The 24433-nt window shown below is 38.8% G+C and overlaps 3 protein-coding genes across 6 annotated transcripts; 1 reads left to right on the top strand and 2 right to left on the bottom strand.

Annotated features, from left to right (window-relative positions):
• Positions 1-360: 360 nt before the first annotated feature.
• On the bottom strand, positions 361-4463 carry nkap (NFKB activating protein). Its single transcript, XM_058397946.1, has 8 exons — positions 3758-4463; positions 3579-3659; positions 3316-3380; positions 2712-2804; positions 2382-2421; positions 1959-2144; positions 1688-1837; positions 361-728 (listed from the first exon to the last, which is right to left on the bottom strand). The coding sequence occupies exons 1-8, from the start codon at positions 4111-4113 to the stop codon at positions 554-556; spliced, it is 1146 nt and encodes a 381-aa protein (XP_058253929.1). The 5' UTR covers positions 4114-4463; the 3' UTR covers positions 361-553.
• A 2904-nt stretch (positions 4464-7367) lies between these two features.
• zbtb33 (zinc finger and BTB domain containing 33) lies at positions 7368-11101 on the top strand. Its single transcript, XM_058397458.1, has 2 exons — positions 7368-7527; positions 8286-11101. The coding sequence occupies exon 2, from the start codon at positions 8288-8290 to the stop codon at positions 10205-10207; it is 1920 nt and encodes a 639-aa protein (XP_058253441.1). The 5' UTR covers positions 7368-7527; positions 8286-8287; the 3' UTR covers positions 10208-11101.
• A 147-nt stretch (positions 11102-11248) lies between these two features.
• tmem255a (transmembrane protein 255A) lies at positions 11249-24371 on the bottom strand. Of its 4 annotated transcripts, XM_058397459.1 has the most exons (10): positions 24100-24371; positions 23129-23271; positions 22641-22703; positions 21479-21568; positions 21311-21376; positions 21099-21187; positions 20854-20925; positions 20248-20410; positions 16693-16833; positions 11249-13233 (listed from the first exon to the last, which is right to left on the bottom strand). In XM_058397459.1, the coding sequence occupies exons 1-10, from the start codon at positions 24152-24154 to the stop codon at positions 13090-13092; spliced, it is 1026 nt and encodes a 341-aa protein (XP_058253442.1). In that variant the 5' UTR covers positions 24155-24371; the 3' UTR covers positions 11249-13089. The 4 variants fall into 4 exon arrangements, with proteins under 4 accessions (XP_058253442.1, XP_058253446.1, XP_058253443.1 ...); XM_058397463.1 differs by lacking the exon at positions 16693-16833; XM_058397460.1 differs by lacking the exon at positions 20854-20925.
• Positions 24372-24433: the final 62 nt, after the last annotated feature.

Raw genomic sequence — 24433 nt, 5'->3', positions numbered from 1 at the left:
ACACATATGGATGTGATGGTCAGGTGTCCACATACTATCGGCCATATGTATTTAAAATATATATTTATTTAAAAAAACCTTTTAAAACTAAAAACCTGAAAAAGTAACAATGCACCATATCACTAGCAGGGAATATTAAATGTTAATGCTACTGTAACGCTACTAGTCAAAATTGCACCAATGATTTTTTAATCAATATTGGATATTATTGTGGAATGAAGGGAACATATTGTGGGAACAGAAATGGTGAAAGCATTTGGTGTAATTCCTTTTGATGTATGTATGTTTTTAGCAATATTTTGGGTTTTAAATCTACTGAAGGATGTTAACATGGATATGTGAACATTAATACAACAGATAATCTTCAGAATCAAACCTTTTTATTTAAGAGGAAAAAAAGGAAACATGAAAAGGCTGATAAATGAATTCCTCAGTAAATTTTGCACAAGAAGTAAGAACTAAAACAAGACATAAGCATGAATTTTCAGCTAGTACTACTAAATTATAATACAGTGGAACACGGGGCTGGCATTTCGGCACTGTGTTTAATATTTTATTTCTCTTCTTTTCCTTTAGTCTTTCTGTACACCATTTCCCTGAAACTGGAAAGGATTTTACTTTCCCTCTTTCTTCTTTCTTCTTGGTTGAAGGAGGCTAGGGCTCTCTTTTCGTCAGCACTGTAGATCTGGTTTTCCTTTCTCAGACGCACAGCCTCCATACGGCGATGTCTGTGGGGTTATCAAGCATGAAGAATCATTAAACAATGCACCTTAATTATGCACAGAAAATCCAAAGATAAATCTAACATGCTTTTTTTGCACAATACAATTATGAAGGTCATTTTAGAAAGAGCTTTACAGAACGAGTCAGCATGTGTCTCAAATACTATCAGGGGCAGTATTGTACAGGTTTATAATATGGGGTTGGGACAGCATGCATGTAAGGGATAAAGCAGCAGTGGAAGAAATTTTTGGTTGGCTAGTTAGCCTACATAGTTAGCCTGGCTTTATGCATTATTATGTGTATTTACATGTGTGTGTATTTATGCATCTAGGGCTGCATTCACATATCAGGCAAAAGTGGCTAAAATCCATTTTTGTGTGCCACTCAAATGTTACACACAAATGGTGCCATGAAGAGCAAAAAACTGATGGTGAATCTAATGTTGAACTTTCATACAATGAACTGAAATCCTCTGCGTATCCCATACATTGCAATTTAACTTCTGCCTGAACCAGATCAGATCAGAGATCATGTGACTTTTACCTCAATCCAAATTAACATTTGTCATTGTGCTACCAGTAAGGAAAGCTGGAGGATAACAGTGAAGGAGGATTTCAGTGGTGGGATGGTGAGGTAAAGGACCTCAACATTTAGGGTAAAGTACATATCACAACTTCTCTGTGTTTGATGAGAGCTCAAAAGATATGGCTAAACATTGCCACATAGCCCTAGCTCGAGCGGCAAAGCAAAAAGTTTTGATCTCAATTAACGTGCCCTTTTTACAGCAAGCTTGCATCATGTGACATTGTTCGTTTGCACCTCCGGGTCAGTTTAGGAGTGCCATATGTTCAGACTATTTGGACCAATTTTGCCTGCAGTGTGAATATAGCCTATGTGTATTAACTATTGTGTATTATTAGTCCTTTGATGATGATGATGCTGCTGATAATAATAATAATCATACCTGCTTCCACTCATCACATAGCCTGATTTCTCAAAGTCAGCAATCTCTTCACTGGTAAGGCCAATTTCACCTCTCCTTGGAATACGCTTGCCTGCTTTTACGTACTCCGCCATGGCAGCACCTTCACCCGGTAACAGGGCGTGGCCAAAACTATAAAATCAGGGAGAGGAAGGAAAAACAGTTCAGCTCCAGCCAGCCATGATATTCAACAGCAGTGTGTACTGAACAACAATAACCTAATGAGCAAAAACATACAAATGTAGATACTCACTCTAATGGTTTATCATCCTGAGCCATGTGAGTTAGAGGAGCTTCAGGTCCAACAACATGATCATCAAGACGAGTCTTCTCCACCCACAATTCTCCGAGTTCATCTTCTTCCTCTGCAGACTGATCACTGCTGGAACTGCTCGACTCTTTGCGGCTCTTTTTAGCCTTCTTCTTTTTTGACTTCTTCCTGTGATAAGAAATATACATTATAAGACATTATTACTTAGGACAACGGATGTTCAAAGAGCCACGGCTCTGCAAGGTGTAGCATTTTAACTTCAACACACTTGATCAATCTTATCAACTATTTACCAAATTATAAACAAATTATAACATTATAAGATGAATTTGATATCTTAGTAGAAGGAAATGATATAATACATACAATATAACATACATGCATTATTAAGAAATTCTTACTGACTTTTTACTTTTCTTCTTTTTCTTCTTCTTCTTGACCTCTTCTGTAAACAACAACAACATATATAATGATTGATCTGATTAAAACAGTGGTTCAACCAAAAAATTTGACACACTACATCAGGGTCACTTAACACAAAGTTCACCAGCTGATTATTAACAATTATTCCACGAATTGTTAATGGCATGCTGAGTTTGGAAATTCAGCAGCTTTGCAGGAACAGAGTTGACAGACTCTTCACTCATTTATGTCTGTGTGCTTGTACGAGTTTATAACTATTAACCATACCGTATGTAATACCGTATACTGTCAAATACAATAAAATGGACCAACCTTCGGAGTCACTTTCTGATTCTGAGTCCTCCGAGTGCTTGCGCGATTTCTTCTTTTTTGATTTCCGTTTCTTTTTCTTCTTCTTCTTGTCCTCTGTAAACAAGAAATTGAGGAGTCAATGTTAGTACTCTTTAAATCAATTTACTTCATCAGGCATCATCCATCACCATTTTAGGATGTATCAGAGCACTGCTTGTTCAGGTCTGTGGTGTGCGGCTGTCTGTAAGGCTGACTAGGAGCAGACAAGTAAAAAGAGAAAAGTTGTTGAAGGGGAAAGGCTTGTAATAATGCAGTGGTACTGTGTGAAGCCACAAATGACATTTTATGGCTTTTTCTGGACATGATGCATTAGAGCTGGTGTATAATGGGATTTTTGGTGCTCAGGACCATGATGTGTTGTCTAATGGCTTTAACAATTACACTAATGCAAATCTAAAATTTTAACAGTGTATGGACCGTAGGCATCGGGCCTGTTCTGGCATGTAGGTGATGGAATGAATTTCACCAGGAAGTCTGAACAGCTTAGTCACTGGCTGTCTTCAAATGATGTCTAAACACCCACCACCTTCTGGAGTACTGATGGCATAAATGTAAATCATTTCACCTTCTGAACTTGACGCTGAGCTGCTGTGCTTCACATTATCTTCAACAGGGGTGTGTTCATCTGAGCTGTGGAGAGGAAAACAACACTGATTGAAGCACACAGCTATTCCATGATTCGTCTAATGTTTCGGAAAATCTCTTCTTTTTGAAACCTTTCAACACACTGAGATAATATACATGCTTTGTAAGATACTACTCGCACACAGGGCCTGCTGTCTGAGAGCAGGCGGCATATTTTGGATCTAAACTTTCACTCATACTTACTCTGGGTCTCGGACTCTTGGTGAATAGCCCCAGACCTCTGGGCATCCCAGCTCGCCGATTCTTTCACGCTCCTGCAAGCGCCTGAATACAGAAAAAAACAACAACCGTAAAGAAAATGATCAGAAACTCAGCTTCAGTAATTGTATAAGTCTGACCATCAAATCAGAGTGACTTATTACCTAGCAATGAAAGCTTCTTGTCTCTGCCTTTGGATATCGTCTCTCTTGTCGTAGTAATCAGATCGTGATCCCGCATAGTGTCCCCGGTCCCGTTCATCAGCCCACGCCAACTTCTCGCGTTCTCTCGATCTGGACCGACTGCGCGAGCCGCCAACACGGAAGCGGTTCCGACTCCTCTCTTTGCTATCGGACCACTTCGACTTCCGCTCTTCTGTGCCGTTGTGTCTGTGATTATCGGTCGCGGGGCTCGAGACACGCTCCCGCGAGCGACTCCGCGCACTTCCGCTGCTCGAGCGGCTCCGGCGGCGCTTTCTCGGGCTGCTGGCCTCCGTGTATTTACCACTGAGCTCGGGCATTGTTAAGCGTCTTCACGTGTTTTTAACACTTTTTCCGTTTAGGTACACACTTCACGTGCTGCTTTCCGGGATAAAAACCCCTTATTTACATTACTGCGTGCGCTGAAACCGTCAACACCGTGCCTCAGTGGACCTAGCCGTTACTTTAGATCCCCAAACTTGCCGAATATCGACTTCAGCCGTGATTTACAACTCAGACTGAGTTAACACACTCTGTCGCAAGCGTAAAACAAAACCAAAACAAAAGCCGTGTATCTAAAATAAACGCGTTTCGAACAACAAATTATAGTCCTAATATTGTTTACGTCGCCATGTCGTGCTTTGGGTCGAGTTGAGATTGTAATGTCGCCCCCTACAGCGTGGAGCTAACGGCGAGAGGCGCGCGCTTTCCGGCGGAAATAAGTCATACTTTATTACCTTACTTCCCGTGTTTTTTATTTTAATTTATTATTATTATTATTATTATTATTATTATTATTATTTTTTTTTTATTTATTTATTTTTTATTTTTTTTTAAATAATTCTCATAGCAGTTATGTATTTACAACAATATATGTAATAATATAAAACAGCTTTAGCAAGATCTGTTCAAGAAATGTCTGTACTGTAAAGGGCGTTAATAAATGTTTTTGTCACCGTTGCTTAAATTATATATGTATATATATATATATATATATATATATATATATATATATATATATATATATATATATATATATATATATATATATATATATATAATTTTAATATTTAATATTATTATTTTATAATTTAATATTTTTTAAATAATTTTATTTACATTTTTATTTAATTTTATTTACATTTACTTTGTCATTTACTTCTACAATATGCTATAATAATTTGAGTAACATTCTATAATTTATTTAACAACAATAACATGGTTGAGAATATCTTCAATGCGGCAAATAATGCAATATTTCCAGTGTTAAGTAAATGCCAGAATAGAAAAAAAAACACAATTAAGAGTAGGTAATGTTTATGATTTGTTTTAATTAAAAGTAATTTGAACACAGTATATTAAGTTGAAATCTTGGCATACTCAGTAGTCTACTTTATTTCCTGGTTTATTGAGATGTTTCACAAAAACACACTTTAAGGCACATTTAAGACATCATTGTATCATTCAACCAAAGGTGTGGGGTGTTTCATGTCAACTTCATGTTTGATGATGTTTGATGATACACCGATCAGGCATAACATTATGAGCAGTGACAGGTGAAGTGAATAACACTGATTATCTCCTCATCATGGCACCTGTTAGTGGGTGTGATATATTAGGCAGCAAGTGAACATTTTGTCCTCAAAGTTGATGTGTTATAAGCAGGAAAAATGGACAAGTGCAAGGATTTGAGCTAGTTTGACAAGGGCCAAATTGTGATGGCTAGATGACTGGATCAGAGCATCTCCAAAACTGCAGCTTTTGTGGGGTGTTCCTGGTCTGCAGTGGTCAGTATCGATCAACAGTATCCTTGACTTAAAGGATCTGCTGCTAATATTTTGGTGCCAGATACCACATCAAACCTTCAGGGATCTAGTAGAGTCCATGCCTTGAGGGGACAGGGCTGTTTTAGCAGCAAAAGATTAGGTATTGGTCATAATGTTATGCCTGGCCAGTATATCAAATAAATTAAGTCATGTTATTTCTGTCAGCACTTTTAAGGGATTATAGGTAACAAAATGTTTAACACTAAGTTCAACACTTATCAGGCCAGACATAATGGCAATAATGCTCATGGTAGCCATTATCATTTAGTCAGCTTTTTTTTCAGTCATCAAAAGCAATGTCAGGAAATGTTTGGACAGATCTGCTGTCGGGTCTGGTTTTGAAGGCTTTTGACAGATTTGGCCACCCTGGTATTGATTCACTTCAGTCACCAATGAAAAAGTCACAAAACTTCAGAAAGAGGTCCAGTCGACTCAACTTTCAGATCACAGATATTTTGGTGCAGTTATTAATGTCTACACAAGTGAAGTTAGTGTCAGACTTTCGCAATATATGAAAAATCACACATGAATGGTTATTTTAACATCAACTCTGAATGGGGACTGTGATTTGTTTAGATAAATCAGTGGTCCACAGCTTTAAAATAAATAATCAGCTAATTAACAGCCCTTTCTTAATTCTTGTGTTTGTATATGTGTAAGAGAAGGTAAAACTCCAGGATCGGGGTTAGGAATCCCATGAGTATTCTAATTTAAAATAATACACAGTGGTTATAAAAAAAGTCTACAAGTCTCTGCAAAAATGTCAAGTCAAGTCAAGAAGCGTTTATTGTCATTTCAAAAGACGGTGTAGACAGAAAACACAATACACTACAGGACAGATACATCAAATAGCACTGTCCAATCTATTGACCATTGTGCTAATAAGAGGAACTGTAAAGAGTAAGAGGAATATTATAAACTGTAAAATGTTAGGTTTTTTTTTAAATTAAAATCATAACATTCTTTTTTGAAAAAAAAAGAAAAATCATATCCCAATTACTTTTCTATAATGTATAATTAATATAAAAATGCAAATGGAGTGAAAAACAATATCTAAAAAGTATTCACGCCTCTCAATATGAATGATCTACAGCAATTACAGATGTATTTTTTTTTTCCAGCTGTGTCTCTACAAACTTTGCACATTTTGATTTTTCCATTCTTCAGCACAAATGCTCAGATTTAGATGGGGAATGTTGGTGGACTGCAGGTCATGCCACAAATGTGCAGTCGGTTTCCAGTATGATCTCCGAGTCAGCCAATGCAAAACACAAACCTATATTTTCCCCAGGTCATTCCTTTGTAGCTTCTGACATGGGATCACTGTGTTGCTGAAAAACAACCCTAAAACATGATACTACCACCATTATTGTTTCAACCCTAGCCCGTTTGTATTGGACCGGTTTTGGGTTGCCTTTTTACGCAGAGACCTGGCAACCCTGATCGAAAACAAAAGCACGCGGGTGATTGCGTCACTACCACGAGGATGTTTTAGAAAGAGGTCCATTTAAGGTAAATTTTACTGATGCAACATAGTTAATAATGTTAGCTGGTGTGAATATGTGGTCACGTGGCTTAACGGGTAGTTATGGGTGGCAGAGTCACGTGCAGTTAGATAAAATGTGAAAACTTATCAAATGCAGTTACTGAAAGCCTTTAATAAGTGTGAGCCCTATGGGAGAGATGAGCACGTCCTCACTGATCATTATTATTCACTCCATGCAGGTTGATTTAGTAGGCAGATGTTAGCGCCCGCTGTTTTTGCGACTCCTGTTGGTTATACAGAGAGTCGCAGCCTTCCTTCAGCTCCAACAACAGACTTTTTGTTGTCTGCTGCCACAAACCGGCATTGTGTTTTTTTTAGCACTTCACAACCAGAAGCCTGGATACAAACGCTTCGCACTGCAGGTACACAGTTAAGCATGACTAAAGAGGAATATTTTTATAGACACGTGACGTTTTCTTTCATTAATAAACGTGACAGTTAAGTCAACCTAGCTAGCTAGGCATTTCACACCCTGCTAGCTAGGTTAGCCATGCTAGCATCGTAGGCCGCATCCTGGCGCCCAACCAGGGGAGAGGAATTGAGCATTCAGCGGCTACTAGCCCTGTTCATGTTTGTTTTATTTTACTCCTTTCAGCATTATCCGGTGATTTTATACCTTGCAACAAGCCTAGAAAAGATCCGTTTATTAATGCTGCACTTACTAAATGCGTAGCGACTGGACTAGAAACTTCCATTGCTCATAATTGATTACTTCTGTCTCGTTTTGTTGCTTTCTTATTACTTTAGCTTGTTAGCTATATTGATAACGGAGTCTATATTAGACCCTGTTGGTGTACGTTAATACTAATAGAATAATAAAGGTGTTTAAATTAGCATTTCCTTTCCCCCCCACTGCATTTTTAAAACATGTTTTTTTTTTTTCATCAGTAGCATCACCGACGTCTTTACATTGCTCATTATAGCTACAGAACCCCGTGACATACAGATCACAAGAGACAGGTTTTATCCATCATGTGGTGCAATTTTTATTTGTATAATTTTATATATGTATATTCTGAACTAGTATTTTATGTAATAAATCATTTGTTTGGGGAGGATTGTGCCAAAAAACAGACCCAACACTATTGTGCTCACCAAGCTTCCACCTCTGTTTTCACAGGGATGTCGAAATTAAAGCTGATATCTGTAACTGACACACAGTTTCCTGTGTCCTTGCTGGAGGCCATCAGTGAGCAGAGAAACAACGGATTATTCTGTGATGTGACCATAATTGTACAGGACCGCAAGTTCAGGGCACACAAGACAATGCTATCGGCATCTAGCACTTACTTTCGTCAGCTTTTTTCAGTTGCAGGACAAGTGATTGAGCTTAATTTTGTCAAGGCAGACATATTTGAAGAAGTCCTGAATTACATATACACCGCAAAAATCCACCGGATTCGCTCCGACAAGATCGAAGATCTGATCAGCGCAGGCCAGATCTTAGGAGTCAAGTTCATTGCCAATCTCGCGACCCCACTTTCACAAGTCAAGGGGCTACCTGGCTTGTCAAAAGAAGGGGATAGTAGCAATGCTAATACCAATGAGAAAAACGAAACTGGAGTGGAGTATATGCCAGTCATCACCGAATCCTTCACTTTATCAGCCGAAGAATTTAAAATGGTAAGTGGCAATGTCGACAGAGATGATCCAGACAGTGACGATGTTCTGTTTGTCTCAGAGGTGGAAGTACCAAAAGCTCAGAAAACAAAGCAATCTCAGGTTATAGATTTGGACGTGGATCAAGGACCAGAGCCTAAAAAAAAAAAAGGCACAAATGAAGAAAAACTGAACACTCAAAGCGGAAATGTCCAACATGAGGAAAGCAAGCTCCCTTCAGAAGGTGAAGTGCCAAAGAAATTCCAAGAAAGCCCAGAGCCCCATGCAATCCCTGCAGCTGACACCATGTCCCCAAACCCCAGTGGTGATGTTATGGCCTATGATGCAAGATCCTCCACACAGAGTGCACCCTCTACCCCAGCCCGTGTGAACAGTCTTACCCCTGACTCACTTAATACCACTCTGCCTCTGGAACCCAGTGAAGTGCTTGGAGTTCAGAAGAAGAAGGTTTTATTGGAGCAGTTACCAGATCGGCCAAGCAAAATTAGATTGTCGGACGTGAGGCCGACCTTCAGCCCTAATAATGGAACTGGGTTAGATGCTGCTCTGACCAAGAAGACAATTACATTAGACAAAGCCTCAGAAATCGATTCGCTGTCATCAGGTTGCAAGGTTTATGCCAACATAGGGGAGAACACCTATGACATTGTTCCTGTTAAAGAATACTCAGGTGAGGGAGAAGCTCGACCATCCCCTGGGCGAAAATCACAGACCTCAGTGCAGGCTGCAAGCAATCTTTCCCCTGGGTCGCCTCGAGGTAAGAAAAAAGGTAAAGAGCAAGAGGACCATTATGAACTTATTATGGACGGAAAGACCTTTTATGTGTGCGTTGTGTGCAAGCGTCCCTACGTGTGCCTGACGAGCCTCAGGCGCCACTTTAACACGCACTCGTGGGAGAGGAAGTACCCGTGCCGCTACTGCGACAAAGTATTTGCTCTGGCTGAATACAGAACCAAACATGAGATCACTCACACAGGTGAAAGACGCTATCAGTGTTTAGTGTGTAATGAAATGTTTCTTAACTACCAGTTGTTGTCCTCACACTGCAAGCAAATGCACAATCAAGACCCCTCAGGCAGGAAGGAGAAGGACGACACGGACAATAACTTGTACCGCTTACTTCCATGTAAAACGTTGCAGTTTAAGCCGTACTCTTTCGTCTCTGGCGAGACCGGAGGGATTCCAATCATTAACGAAAACGGGATTGTGCAGCACGTTAACCCTGGCAGGCCACAATTCCCAAACCAGGAACTCCATTCAAGCCAGAGCAAAATGTTGAACTGGGATGATATCTTCATCGAGCCCGACGTGCACGCTCGGCCAGGGGCTCACGCACGACCCGGACCACCTCCTCGACCCGCAAATCAAATGAATGTAGACAACAGCACAGAGTTTGAATTTGTCATACCAGAAACATACTGAGCTGGCATGTTCTCATTTCTGATTACTATGGTGCCTTTTAATGTTACACGTTTCAAAGAAATGTCATTGAATTCAGCCAACTGGAAAAGTTAGTAAGTTAATTGAACACACAAAATATGTTTGTCGTTCAAGATGGGTTTTAGGTGTTTTGTCCGAATCGTATGTTTGAAATTGTTCTGTAGCTTTTAATTACATTTGTCTTATGCTTCAAAACTTGGCAGTACTTCGCATACAACAGATTCCTGTTTTAACTTTTACTTAAAGGTACAGTTGTGGGCTTGATAAAAACATAACAAACAGTAGTTTCAAGAGGCTGGGAATTGAGAGATGCTATTTTATTTCCTACATTAATCAGACTGTGGATATTATGTACTTATGAACCAAGTGAAGCCATGTGTTGCAGTATGTCAGAACTAGTAAGCAAGAGTCAAGCACTCAATCAATCAAAGCACTTCATATTGTACCTTTAATCTGTGAATTGCTTGGAAAAAAGATGAATGGTATCAGAGGAGAAATGGTATGTGTTTAGGAAAGAAATACACATGTTCACTTTAGTTCTGTTTGAATTGTGGCATAGTTAAGCATTGTGAGTTTCATTTTACACATTTTACTGTGGTATTGCTAGCGTGGAGGGACGTAAATGAGTCAGAGAGCACACCATTTATACAAAGTCCATGTACTATAATTCCAGCACAGAAAATGTGGACAAATGTGCAGATGATTACCTGTTAAAATTCAGTACTGGAGATATTTGAAACATTCTATGTATATCTGTTTCCTTTTTTTTTTTTTTTTGTTCGTTTTTATAGTGTTTTGAATCTTAAAAATAATGAGCATCTCAATAGATTCTACAATAATAATACACTTGTTTCATTACAGAGACCATTCATTTGATATCATTCTCTTGGGTTTTTCTTGCTTAACATCAACAACTTTTGTATTTATGTTTTGAGTGCAGAGGAGGATGGCAGATATTTGTGAATGTTAGTAATATGTTCATTATTTAGCAGATTGCACTTGTAAAATTGTACATTTTTATTTATATGCTGGCCATATAAGGCTGTGGTCATTTCCACCAAGATTGTAATCACGAATTATTGTGAATTAATGAAGTAAATGGGTGAGCCTCTGCTCAGCAGACCATTATCTAACTGTAAGTGGAGGAGTAATAGATAGGTTTCTGCTACCCCCCCACCCCCCCGTGCTTTTCTATATTTCCTTCTTACATATACATATGTATTCCATTGTATTCTAGTTAGTGGGTAATGGTTTGGACAGTAGGATGAACATGTGACTCAATATTGCTACAGTCAGAAAGTGAGTGCTCTAACATTTGTTAATCTTACATCTTAACAAATATTTGTACTACTAAAGACCATTTTAATTGTTTCTAATTTGTTCAGCTATATTTATTAGGTCTTAGTGCTGTACAATGTGAAATAAACCTTTAGAGTACTTATTTCTCATCGCTGTCAATTACGTGAACATTTTTCTCCAGCAGTCATTCTTCGTGGTTGTGTCTAGCATTGAATTTCTGAGCTACTAAGTTGAATAATCTAGCAAGTCTGAGTATACAGAAGGTGCTGCTCTACATTGTCGGGTCTGTTTTTGTTTGAATCCACCAACTCTGCAGTACAAAGATCATATTTATACACATAAAATATATTTTAAACACACAGAACGGATCGTATGTGATTCCTGTTAATTTTTTTTTCTGCCATTTACAGATTTTGCTAACAGATTTGTACATTCGCTTAAAATAATAAAAAAAAACATCAAGTACATCTAAAGCTATAGACTCATCACTAATCACAGTGAATAGACACCTTTTAAGATATGATTAAATGTACACTAAGAGAAGGCAGTATGAACTGTTCCTGTACTTCAAACGTAATACTACGTCATACATGAACAGCTTAAGTGTACAGATTATGTGTAGTTTACATCGTCACTGCAGTAACAAATGTTAGTTTTAATGACCCCATATGGAATCTGCATCTCATGTTTAATGTTCTGAAATATTTCGTGTTGTCACTTTTCAGTAAGTGTTGCAAGTCTATATTTACAAACCTGAGACAACTGTCAGAGGCGATCTAAAGATCTATCTGCATGTACAAGTTGTTTTCTCCCATTTTGAAATCTGTCATTGTAATTGGATTATTCACAAATCAGGAAAAGGAAATTTACACTGCAGGTGATTGAAGATAATATGATTGCACAATTCATATTATTTGTACCCGGGTGAGGTATTAAATAAAACTGCCATGTTTTCCGTGTTGCATCCTGCTTCGACAGAAGTATGCTTTGGGCTCCGTAAGCTTATTTCTAGCTGCCCGAACTGACAAGGAAGGATTATGTAGATCGTTCTTTTACAGTTATATTCAGGTACAATAAAGTGCAAATGAATAAGACAATACATACATAAATACAAGACTCCTCATTCCTCTTTGGCTAAGGTGAGCCAAAAACAAACAGCACACACTGTGCCACTTTGGAAACATTCTCTTAGTATGGCAAGGGAGATGCATGGTGGCAGAGTCACTGTGTCCAAACAGCTCACAGACAAGACTCATGACAGGAGCATAATGACACTTTTAAGGCATATTTGTGAACAGTCTTGATGTTAGTTATAGCATGGAGTCATGAGGCTGCCTAGTGTGCCTAAACAGGACAACTGCGTAGATTTGCTCTGTAGAGATGAACATTCCGCTTCTTCTATGATCTGCCTGCATTCAGCAGACATTGCATCATCGCAGGACTGCCTGTGCAATGGCCCTCCACAGCAGCAGGATCGTTTGTTTTTTTTTAAGATATGTATGCCCATTCGCACCACAATCCCTAGGGCATATTGTCACTGATACCATGACTCTTTCTGGTGTCCTTTAAGGACTGTATGGTGGAGGTTTATCATCAGGTGGATAATAAGGAGGAGAATAGCGTGGAGGAATCATAGTGGGCCACATGTGACTGGCTCCAGACTGCGAGTCATCAGACAGGCCAGAAGAGTCAGGAAACATGTTGGAAACCTGAAATGACAAAGATTATTAGTGTACATATCTTATTTGTTGGTATACAATTCATTAGCATTAAAGGGCATTGAAGAAATATTGCTATGAAATGTAAACACTCAGTTATTCCATAATAAGGGACTCTAAAATGATCTAATGTAAATTATGATAGAAGCACTATCTGAATTGTATAAATCTACAGAATCTCTACAATATCATCCTGATAGTACAATATTTCCACTAGTTGCTTACAGATGGAAGGACAATACAATTGACCTAAAGTATTATTTACAATGGTCTTTTGAGACACCCCTCTAAATCATTGAATTCATGTGTTGTTTTTCAGGGGTTGGGCTTGGCCGCTTAGTTCCAGTGAAAGGAACTCTTAATGCTTCAGTATACCAAGACATTTTGGACAAATTCATGCTTTCAACGTTGTGGGAACAATTTGGGGATGACCCCTTCCTGTTCCAACATGACTGCGAACATGTGCAAAAAGGAAGGTCCATAAAGGCATTGATAAGTGAGTTTGGTGTGGAGGAACTTGACTGGCCTGCACAGAGTCCGGATCTCAACCTGATAGAACACCTTTGGGAAGAATTAGAGTGGAGTCTGTGAGCCAGGCATTCTCTTCCAACATCAGTGCCTGACCTCACAAATGTGTTTCTAGAGCAATGTGGGTAGACTCTGCAGGCCAGTCAAGCTCCTCCACACCAAACTCGCTCTCGGGTCATCCTTAAACTGTTCCCCCAAAGTTGAGAGCATGAAATTGTCTAAAATGTCTTGGTATGCTGAAGCATTAAGAGTTCCTTTCACTGGAACTAAGGGGGCAAGCCCAACCACTGAAAAACAACACCTAAAATCAATGATTTGGAGGGGTGTCTCAAAACCTTTGGCAATATAGTATATGCCTAGCTTAGCTGGACTGCAGTACAACAACCACACATTCAAGATGTCTCACGTAGCTACCAAAGCAAAAAAAAACAGAACTGAACAGAGATGGGTCTGATGTTTAGATCCCACCACAATAACAATGGTGGAATGGCTGCGGGAAAAGAAACATTTCCTAAAAGCAAATCATAAAATGTATTTTGTGACCACTTCCAGACATTTACGTTTCTTTGCCTCATAAAAACTACAAATGGAATATGTTGGTTTGTTGTGGTCCATTAAAACGGTGGTTACAAAATGTGCACTGCTGTAACAATGACAGCAGATGCAGGGTAAGAGCACACATGAGGTTTTATTAGGGATTAGTAGTCAGTTAGTAACAAAAACCTTTATCCCTCAAAAACTAATAAAATAGATGTACAGCTTGCTTGTCTTTTTTCTGCTTTGCTCTACTCATGGCCATACACACGCCCACAAACATACATACTCATGTCACAGCTTACATAAGATACCTATATAAAATACATACTCATATAAGAGACATCATAAACATTCACAGTCTAGCTTGTCTGCAAACACCTTCCTCCCAATACAGATCCAAACTAAACCAACCATTCACCCACTATATACACAGAAAGCACCCAAACCCACTGTAAAATATGGTGCTGAATAACACTATGTAACATGATTTTCGTTCCTGGGTAGTGAATGACATTTTCCAATTACTCTTGATAAAAAAAATAGCCATTAAGCCCCTTGAAGTTTGGGTTTGGGCTTTTAAGAGAACGAAAACCTCAAAATTAGCCCATTTTACTAAAAAAAACTGCCCAAAACTAACCCAAACTTTCATGGCTAAGATGTTTTTTTCCTCTTTATTTGGGTTACAAAGAAACACTTATTTCCCAGGAACAAGAAAAAAGTAAAAATTCGTTACATAGTGTAATCAATGCTTTGGGGCTGTTTTGCCATTTGTCCTCTGATGTTTAATCACATGAACTTCCAACAGTGGCTCATGACCATAGATTTTGGTGGGGTACTCCAACATTAATAACAAAATAGCCTTAAAACAAATGCAAGTCAAAGATATACAACAGTATACAGACTAGCAGCTTATTTTCAGTGGTTTTAGATGTACCTTCTGTTTCAGAACTAAAGACCAGGGCGGTTGAGTTTGAGCAGAATTTCTATTTTAAAAACTAAACAAAATACTTGAAACTAGTGAGTAAAAATGTAAAAACAACTTTCATTCATATTGCTAATAAAGTCTTTTTAGCTATAAAGGTTTGTGGGCATCACTGAAGCATAGCTTCATACAAGTCCAGTAATTTCTGGGTGATTGGTATTTATCAACATACAGACAAAAGTACAAATGAATTCAGTCTTTCTGAAACTGCTGTTAAAGGAAAACTGTAGTTTGGTTTGGCTTTTGCGAACATTTATTAACAGGCGCAACTTGCCACCCTTGTCATTAACTGTCTTGTCAACTCTTCCTCCAGTAAAATCGTTCATAGAGTGATTGTTAATCTTTGTTCAAAACTTTTGTTGCTCTTCTCTTTACTTCAGATTCTTATTGCTGAGTGGTTTGCAGTATGGTCTCTATATTTCTGCTCTCAAAATCTTCTTAAAACAGTAGACTGTGATACCTTCACCGGTGCCCTGTGGAGGTTGTTGGTGATGTCACTGACTGATGTTTTTGGGTATTTCTTCAAAGCTCTCACAAAGTTTAAAAAATTGTCGATGGTGGCTGTTAGTACATCATAGACAGCTCTCTGGTCTACATGTTGGTTTATCCTTTTTAACAAAACATTCACAAGTAAAACCAGGACTAAAGCCAAGAGTAGACTTTCTAAGCCTTTAATTGTTTTAAGTTTTAAATCCATCAGGGCACACCTGGGTAACATGACACCCGTCAGTCATGTTCCAATATTTTCGACCACCTGAAAAATGGATGGGTTCAAACAAAAGGGCCCATGCTCTGCCAAGATCAAGTTGCGACATATCTACGTATCAGAGATGCTGAAATTCTGATCTATCTTTTTTTTTGATCCCCAAACCCAAATGTCTTCAACGGATAACAAAAACACCTTGCCACTCCAATACTTTTGGAGGAGATGATATATTAATTTTACTGTTGTTCTGAACTATGAGTCATGATTGATTTGAGCTAGCTAGCCGACATGTTAATCGAAGTATAAGTAGCTATACCAATAATTTAAAATAAAAATCAAAATAATAAATAAATAAAAATCAAACTTACCAATTAAAAATGACCTGTTGAACCATAGAAGTGTGCTCTGCTTGTTCTGTCAGTCCAAGTTCATTTAAAAAGAAATGACTGGCTAAGCTTACCAAGCTACTTTGCGTGTTTGCTAAGACCACGCTTTCAATAGTTAATTGTTATGAAATGTTAGCTGCCTTGGTTTATGTCATCATTTTTTTCATCCCTTTGTATTTCTAGTTATAATATTAGTACAGTGAGCTAGCTTACACATCAAAATGAGCAACATCTGCTGTATGTACTTTTTCTAAGCAAACCTGCTCAACAGTGCAACAAATACCAGATGGCACAAAGGAAATGCAGATTACCTGGAGGTCATAGGCAGTATAAGGTGGCAGGCAGGGGGCAGTGTTGTAGAAGGAGTTGGGGGTGGTTGGGGCATGAGTCTCAGGGGCTGCTGGGGTAGCCAGAGAGTCTGGTTCACATGTGTCAGGGGCAGCAGTTGGCATCTTAAAAAACAGATATGATTAGAACCTAAAATTCCATCTGTGAGAACAAAAACACAAAAATCCAAAAAAAGCCATAGCCTGTTTATATATATAGTATAAAGATATAAAGAGCAGTTTTTTGAAGAAAATATCTTGGAGAATCTGCCACAGTTCTTCTGGAGACTTTGACTGTTATACTTGCTTCGTCTGAAAAGTGGTCTATTACATAATATGTTGCTTTCTTTAGATGCAGGCAATTTTCTAAAACATTAATTTTTTTGATGGAAAAGTAATAATTGGAAATATAAAATGTTTTTGTACTGATTTGTATTTGTACAATAACATTAAGCTTAAACTTCAGCACATAACTGTATAATGTATTATAGAGTGCAATGCACTCTATAAAATTGAGGGGAAAATATTGGGAGATACTTTGGGGATGTATTAGCTGGGGCTATTCTGAAGACTGAGGACATGCATTTTGTTAAGTTCTGTACCAGGAGAGTTTTTTATTTCCCAAAACATGGTTGCTTCTGCCAAGATGAGCTGAATCAAGATACCAAACCTAATTTGGACCACATTTTATTTTGTCATGGAATTACTTTACAATGGATTATATTTTTTTCATTAATTAATCAAAATAATCTGATATACATTGGTGAAGGGGCTTGGATGAGAAGAGGAGATGGACAAGAGGTGGGTTGAGTCGGCAGGTAACATGTGATGACTGTCACCTGTGTGTGATCACGATGAGTTTACTTATGTGTGCTTTGTTTGTTCATTCAGGAGAAAGAGGGAACACCATAAAGCAGAGAGAGAGGGACAGTCTTGATAGAAGTATCACTTATCACACACCCCCACATGCTGGAGCATGAGCTTGGAAAGTGGTAATGAATGTAAGCGAAATATCAGGACAGTGTTTGGTTTTTGGTTTGTAGTGTTGAAAGTGCTCAGAAAAGAGGTAGGAGGAGAAATAACATGAACGCGAAGCTCTGTCAAAGGTTGCCTGTCTCTCATATGCTCCTTTCCACCCAACTTCACACACACATGATTCAACCGGGGAAGAGGTATCCATCTGTTGATATCCTCCATAGATGATCCAGAGGCCTTTGTGGACCTCTTTAAGGATGTGGCAGCTTATTGTTGATGAGCGGAAGCCCAGTTCGGCACACATCATCTGCTGCCACATGTGCAGCTGAAGTACTGTGCAGAAGGCAGTGCTGCAGTGGGTCAGGCAAGCCACAGAGGAACATGAATAATGCTTCTGAAACTCGTGGATGTCGGCCACCTGTTTGTATTTGCTAACCAGCTCAAGCACCCCTTGACGCTGATGGATGCTGGCTGTGGACCAGGAAGCTGAGGGAATTCTCAGTCGGGTGGTGATGGAGTAGTTCATCACACGACTCCTGGCAGGTACAGTGGAGTGGGTCCATTGCCATGAACTTGGGTCCATGGACAAAGCTGTATAACCAGCAGATGATCAACAGATCCCACCACCTTTTGCAGTGATTCCACTCAGTTATCAATGAAATTTGAAGTCCAGGACATTTAAATCAAATAAGAGATGACCCGTTGTTACTGTTGTTAACAAAGAGCTGTAGGGAAATGCTACCCATCCCATGACAATCCCATGGCTAGACATTTAAGGCAGGGTATAACACTAAGCCATTAATATTAGCCAGGCATTTGTGGCAGTGTTTGCAGGTGGTATGTGGCATGTCATGAATATTAGTTAGTGAATCCGCCAGTGAGCTCTCTTCTAGTAATTGAGGTTCCTTTTGAAAGAACTGGCATAGATCTCTGTAGGCCATTAAAACGGACTGGATGAGGAGATGGTTTGTGCTAGTTTTAGTGGACTATGCAATGTGATACCAAAGCAGCAGTGGCACTTCGCAACTTCTCAGCATGCATTGTTGTGGAAGCACTGTTTTGAGTTACCTCCATGTTGGTATAACTAGAGAAATCCTGACTGACCAGGGCACCTCTTTCATGTCATGCACCCTCTGTGTGAACTGTATTAATTATTAGGGATTAAACTGATTCCCATCAGTGTTTACCATATGCAAATGGGTGGGCCAATTAAACAGTTTAATCAAATGCTTTAAAATATGATTTGTAAGATCATTCATGATGATGTTCAAAACTGGGACAAGTAGCTTGAACCCCCGTTATTTGCAGTCCCACAAGCCTCCATTGGGTTCTCCCCATTCGACTTATTGTACAGGCACAAGCCCCATAGCATCTTAGACATTGTTAGGGAAAACTGGGAAGAAGGGCCTTTTAACAACAAAAACAAAATTCATTACATTCAGGACCTGAGACCAAAATTCCACACCTGAGTCACTTAGCACAGGAAAAATTGCGTCAGCCCCAAGAAAGGTGAGCAGGTGAACTCAGCTACAGGCATTCACACTAGGAGATATAATGACTGTATTACCTTCTATGTCAAGCTCTAAATTACCTGCAAAAGGTACTTTGAGGTCACACGGCAAGGTGGGGAAGTTGACTATAAGTCAGGCAGATGGATATAGATAATGCACTAAAAATATACTACCTCCTTTAAGTGCCTGCCATATGCCTTTTACTCAGTGCCTTTTCCAACTAGGCACTCTAACATAAAGGCCTGGTTAATGGAATATTTCAAAAATGGCTGTTAATGTAATAATAAACTGTTAATTATTCTGTTCTACTAACTGTTAATTAAGTAATTATTCAGTTCTTGGTCACCTTCCTCACCAAGGCCCTTCCGACCTTAGCTGATATTCCTCTAGCAGTTACTGAGTTTGGCCAGATGCTAACTGTAGAAAGGCTCCTAGACTGTGGATCCATACTTTTTCCATTTCACAATTACTAAGGCCAAGTGTGCTCTTGAAAACATTCAAAGCTTTAGAAACAGTTTTATACCCTTTCCAGATCTCTGTCTTGACACCTTTGATGGCAAAGGTCTACAGAGTGTTCCTTGGAATTCATGTCTTGTTATTTAGACTAACATGCACTGTGAATTGTAAAATGATATATACACTTTTAGTTTAGATTTTAGTTATAAATTTTAATACATTCGGGAAAAAACAAATATGTTTTCACTATGTCACTGTAGATTATTAAGTTTAGATTAATGACCAAAAACGTAAATTTAATCCATTTTAAATTCGCTTTAATACAAATACTGAAAAGGGAATACTCTCAAAATTAATTTTTTGTCACCTCAATTAAAATAGGTTTCTGTGCATTTTCAGGATGGAATAAATAACAACACTTTTCGGTAGAGCTCTGTGATGAACTACAACACTGACCAGGATACAGCAGTTAATGAAGAGGAATGAATGTGTGATTTAATTAATCCATGGAAGTGTACCCCTATGTTTGGACCACTTCACAATGTTACAAATTCAAAGAAATATAAATATTTACATAAAATAGATATTCATATTCTACCATGTCCTTGAAGGTTCCGAGCACTGCTGCTGTGATGATACCCAGGAAGAAGGCAATGATGTTGAGAATGGTGGCAGACCACAACAGGTGGTAAAGGTACACAACATCTTGGCAACTCTGCACATCTGTGTACTCATGGTAGCCGCCTCTGGGGTCAACATGGCTGTCCAAAGGTGCACAGAAAAGCATTTTAGCTGAAGGTAAATAAAATGAGTTTGTATCAATAAGACTCATAAGACAAGCAACAGAAAAAAAGACTTTCATGCAAGAACAATGAAAGTGCCAGAGCCTGCCAGTGCACATCACTCTTAAAAAAGCATAGCATAAATGAAATATACAATCCTCAAATTTGGCCTATAAGGTTTTTAAGGTTTTATTAAGACCACAAATGAGTTACATTTCCATTAGCACACTATGCAACTACTTGTGGAATTAAGAAATAAGGCCTGGTTTTCACTTCAGGAAGAAGCATCAGGAAAGACAAATCTCATTTCAACAATACCATGTTTCCAATGGTGCAACTTGTACACAGCCACACGTACTTCAACCACAACAAATTATGGCGTGTCAATGTTGTCGAAGGAGCTAAAAATAAAAACAACCTACTTCCAATTCATGGAGGTTTTCCTAAATTTTTTCAAAACATCTTTACTCTGAAGTCCCAAAAGAGGATGTTCTCTGAAACATAAGTAAACACAGGCGGTCTTTTCCAACAGAGCTCGAGGCAAAATAAAGCACGCTTAGTGAAAGCAAATAGTACTGTAACATAAGCAAGATAAAGCAAAGATAGCTGTATATCACTTAAGAGCTGCCTTGAAACAGGGCTGAGAGGGCAAGGGTCTGGTACATACTTCCCACAGTTGTAGAGGTCACAGCAGTAGCATGTCTTACTCTTCACACGCAGGTTACATGATGCACGTGATGCTGTCTGGCAGTGAACCTAATATGAGAAGAGGAAATCTGATTGTTGCACCTCTATCTTAAAGCAAGCAGTACACTCATATGCAATTGCTTAGGAGATTAGATAAAATCTATAAGGTTATAAGGTGAAGAATGAACTCACGTCCAAATCAAAGGCTGTTACACTGGAGTAGTATTCACAACGACCAGCATAAACAGGTCGGAGGTCCTGTGGGATGACAGTACAACCAAAATGGGCATATAATAATGGGAAAATAGTGTACACCAAACAAATGTTCCCTTTTGGAATATCAGAAATAAAAGATCTCACTATGTGTCTTGCAGCAAAAACGCCGTCCACTATAGCACAACATAATGAAGCCACCACACCAAAGCTGATGAAGACGATGGAAGCTACCAGCTGCAACACAGACAGGAATTTACTGTGAGATGGAGGATCTTTACAGTACACAGTCTCAACATCTACTCTAATTTATTAATTTTTGTAGTCATTCTGCCCAAATTCTCCTGTGTTACATCCACCTTTGCGGCATTTCAGTGTTGGTACATGGCGACATCATGATGTAATTCAACATTCTCTTTGAAAAGAGAATGATTCTAGTTACATCAGACAGTTCAATATAACTAATAAAGACTGTGGTTCCATTAGTCAGTGTTTCTTTGACTTTGCAGTCATGGGTCATTAAGTGTAAAGCCCTTTGTACAGGATATGATGAGAGTGAATTTGTTCCCTCCTCTGGTGCCCCCTAGCTGGCTCTGTGCCTAGCTCCTCTTGAATGAGCTCTCCTCTCCTTTATCAGACTCAGAAACAGGGAGGATTCAATTTCACGTCATCCCATTCTTCCTGCAGTCCACACAGCTCTGGTGGAGGGAGGGACCTGAACACTCCCAATGACATACCACATTCTACAACTGACAGCTCCACAGAACTGAACTAGGCACAAACAGTGGATTGAAAAGCACTGTATGACAGCTCTACAAACTACATTTTTCAAAAATCCCTGCTTATCCTTTTCACAGCTCCAACTTCTCACAAACAATCCAATTTATGCAGCTATGTCTGTGCATTAAATTGTGCCCATTTAAGAACTTTTCCACAATGTCAAAAATTTTCTAGATCTTCTGCTTTGCAGTTTTTTCCCCCCATACATTCCTGTCTGGACTCCCATCCTGCTCCTCTTACACAAAGCTATTTCTGGGAGCATCTCACCAGAGTCCCTGGAACATATCCTAATGCTCAAACTGTTGAACTGAACTGTCCTGCTATAACAGCAGAAGTAAATTCATGAATACATTGTTTAAAAAGGTGTGTTTCTCTGTCCCAAAATGAAACAGCTGTGGATTTTCTCATAAGAGAGCAATGCTGTATCATTGTCATGATGCAATGTAATTTGTATGATGCAGAGCCAAATAAATAAATAAATAAACCACAGAGCAAAAACATAGAAAGAATGTAATGGAAAACCTCTTACCATCTGCCTTTTATTCTCAATTAAATGAGCCCCAATGATTCCGAGAAAGGAGCCAAAACCCAGCTAAAAATAACAGGATAGATGCTGTTACTGGTTTATCACCCGAGACAGAGATGTATCAGTTTTATATAATCTCACTCATTCATATTTCACACTGTGCCGATTCACGTTTTTTCAATGTTTGTCTCTCTGAGGTTTTAAAGTCGCAAATTCACCTGTCATTACATTCTAGTCATAACTATTAACTGCTTAAGTAGCTCATTAACATAACAATCTGCTCTTAAACAAGTATGAAAGTTAATAAATGTGCTATAAACACTTTATGAAGATGGATTTCATCTCTCTGAGACATGGAGAGAGATGAAGAACACTAGAAACGAATCTTTCTCAGACATCAACATTAAATAACAATAATTCCTATTTATTTAACAGTTCTCTCCGGCATGTGAGATGATTTCTTTAAAATACATATAAGCATGATTACATACAATGACTCCAGGATAGTAGCCTCCAACTGTGATGTTCTTTGTCCTTGTGGTGGCAGCCAAGCCAAAGATTAGTATAAGTATAGACACTACAAACAACAACGCAGTCACTGTAATGGACTTTCTCTTCCTCCTCTTGAAAGACCCTATAAAGACAATAAGTAGGTCAGTAGCATGAAAATATGTAATCATCTCTGAGGGCATATGCTAGTTAAGCTTGATCAGATTAGCTTTTTCAAGAGCTTACAACCAGACTCAATGCAATCATTTCTACACATCTGTGAAAATGCTTTAGTGTGTTTTCATTGTCTCAAATACCACTATTGTCATCAGCCATGCTGATAACTAAAAGCCATATTGATCTTGGAAGCCATTTTGTTTGCATGGTTATCAATTATAAATGACATAATGAATGATTACTTTTTATTTTATTGTTTACAAGATTAAAGAAAATGTAAACAAAGCATCCAGAGCTATAAAGATGGTCTTCACGGTTACTGACCTCAGGCTTTGTGAATCTAGAGTTCAGTGAATTTGAAAAGACCTCGACTCTTTTTGGCTTTATAGCAGATCAAGTCGCTCTTCATGCAAAGAGTAGAGTTAAAACGCAGAGTGCAAGTAAGATTTCATTTGTCAGCAATTTAGCGACCATTAACATCCACCGCCACACCTACAAGGTTAAAATATTACCCTACATGATTACATCAAATGAGAAGGAGCACTAGAGTAAACCAATGCAGTATATCTGTCCTGTATACATCCTTACTGTTAGGACTAAACCGTTACAATGTTATTCCTGTGCCGCAAATCAAACAATGCGCAATTAATACGCGAGGTCATCGGCAACGTTCATATTAATTCATATACGCAAATGATGTAGAGTACATTTCTTCCGTCTACACTAATCGTACAATAAGCTTATATTCGCACAAAAGCCAAGCCGTCCAGCTGAACGGCATTGACCTTGCACGTACCCATAGCATCGGACATAGGGATCCCAGCAGCTTGCGCATTCACTCCCGCTGGCATTTTTGGAGGATCTCTAGCATGAACTGCAGTTATGTGTTACGACTAAAAAATGAAACCCCTTAATGAGACGAGACCTATTTTGTCGCTCGAACTTAGCAAATGGGAAGGCTTCGCCTGCCGTGGCATTCTCTGATAGCAAGCGCGACGCCTCGGCTGTCATACTACAGCGTTCAGCTCAGCCGTCCTAACTCACTGCCGTCCTCGTGTTTTGGTCCAAAAAACGCAGCCTCTGCGCATGCGCTCTCTCTGCGAGCTTTTCGCGCGAGAAATGTCAGAACC

The sequence above is a fragment of the Hemibagrus wyckioides genome, linkage group LG08 (assembly GCF_019097595.1).
Source record: "Hemibagrus wyckioides isolate EC202008001 linkage group LG08, SWU_Hwy_1.0, whole genome shotgun sequence".
In the NCBI taxonomy this organism is placed as follows: domain Eukaryota; kingdom Metazoa; phylum Chordata; class Actinopteri; order Siluriformes; family Bagridae; genus Hemibagrus; species Hemibagrus wyckioides.
The sequence above is the reverse complement of the archived record's forward strand: the minus strand, read 5'-3'. Positions and strand labels throughout refer to the sequence as shown.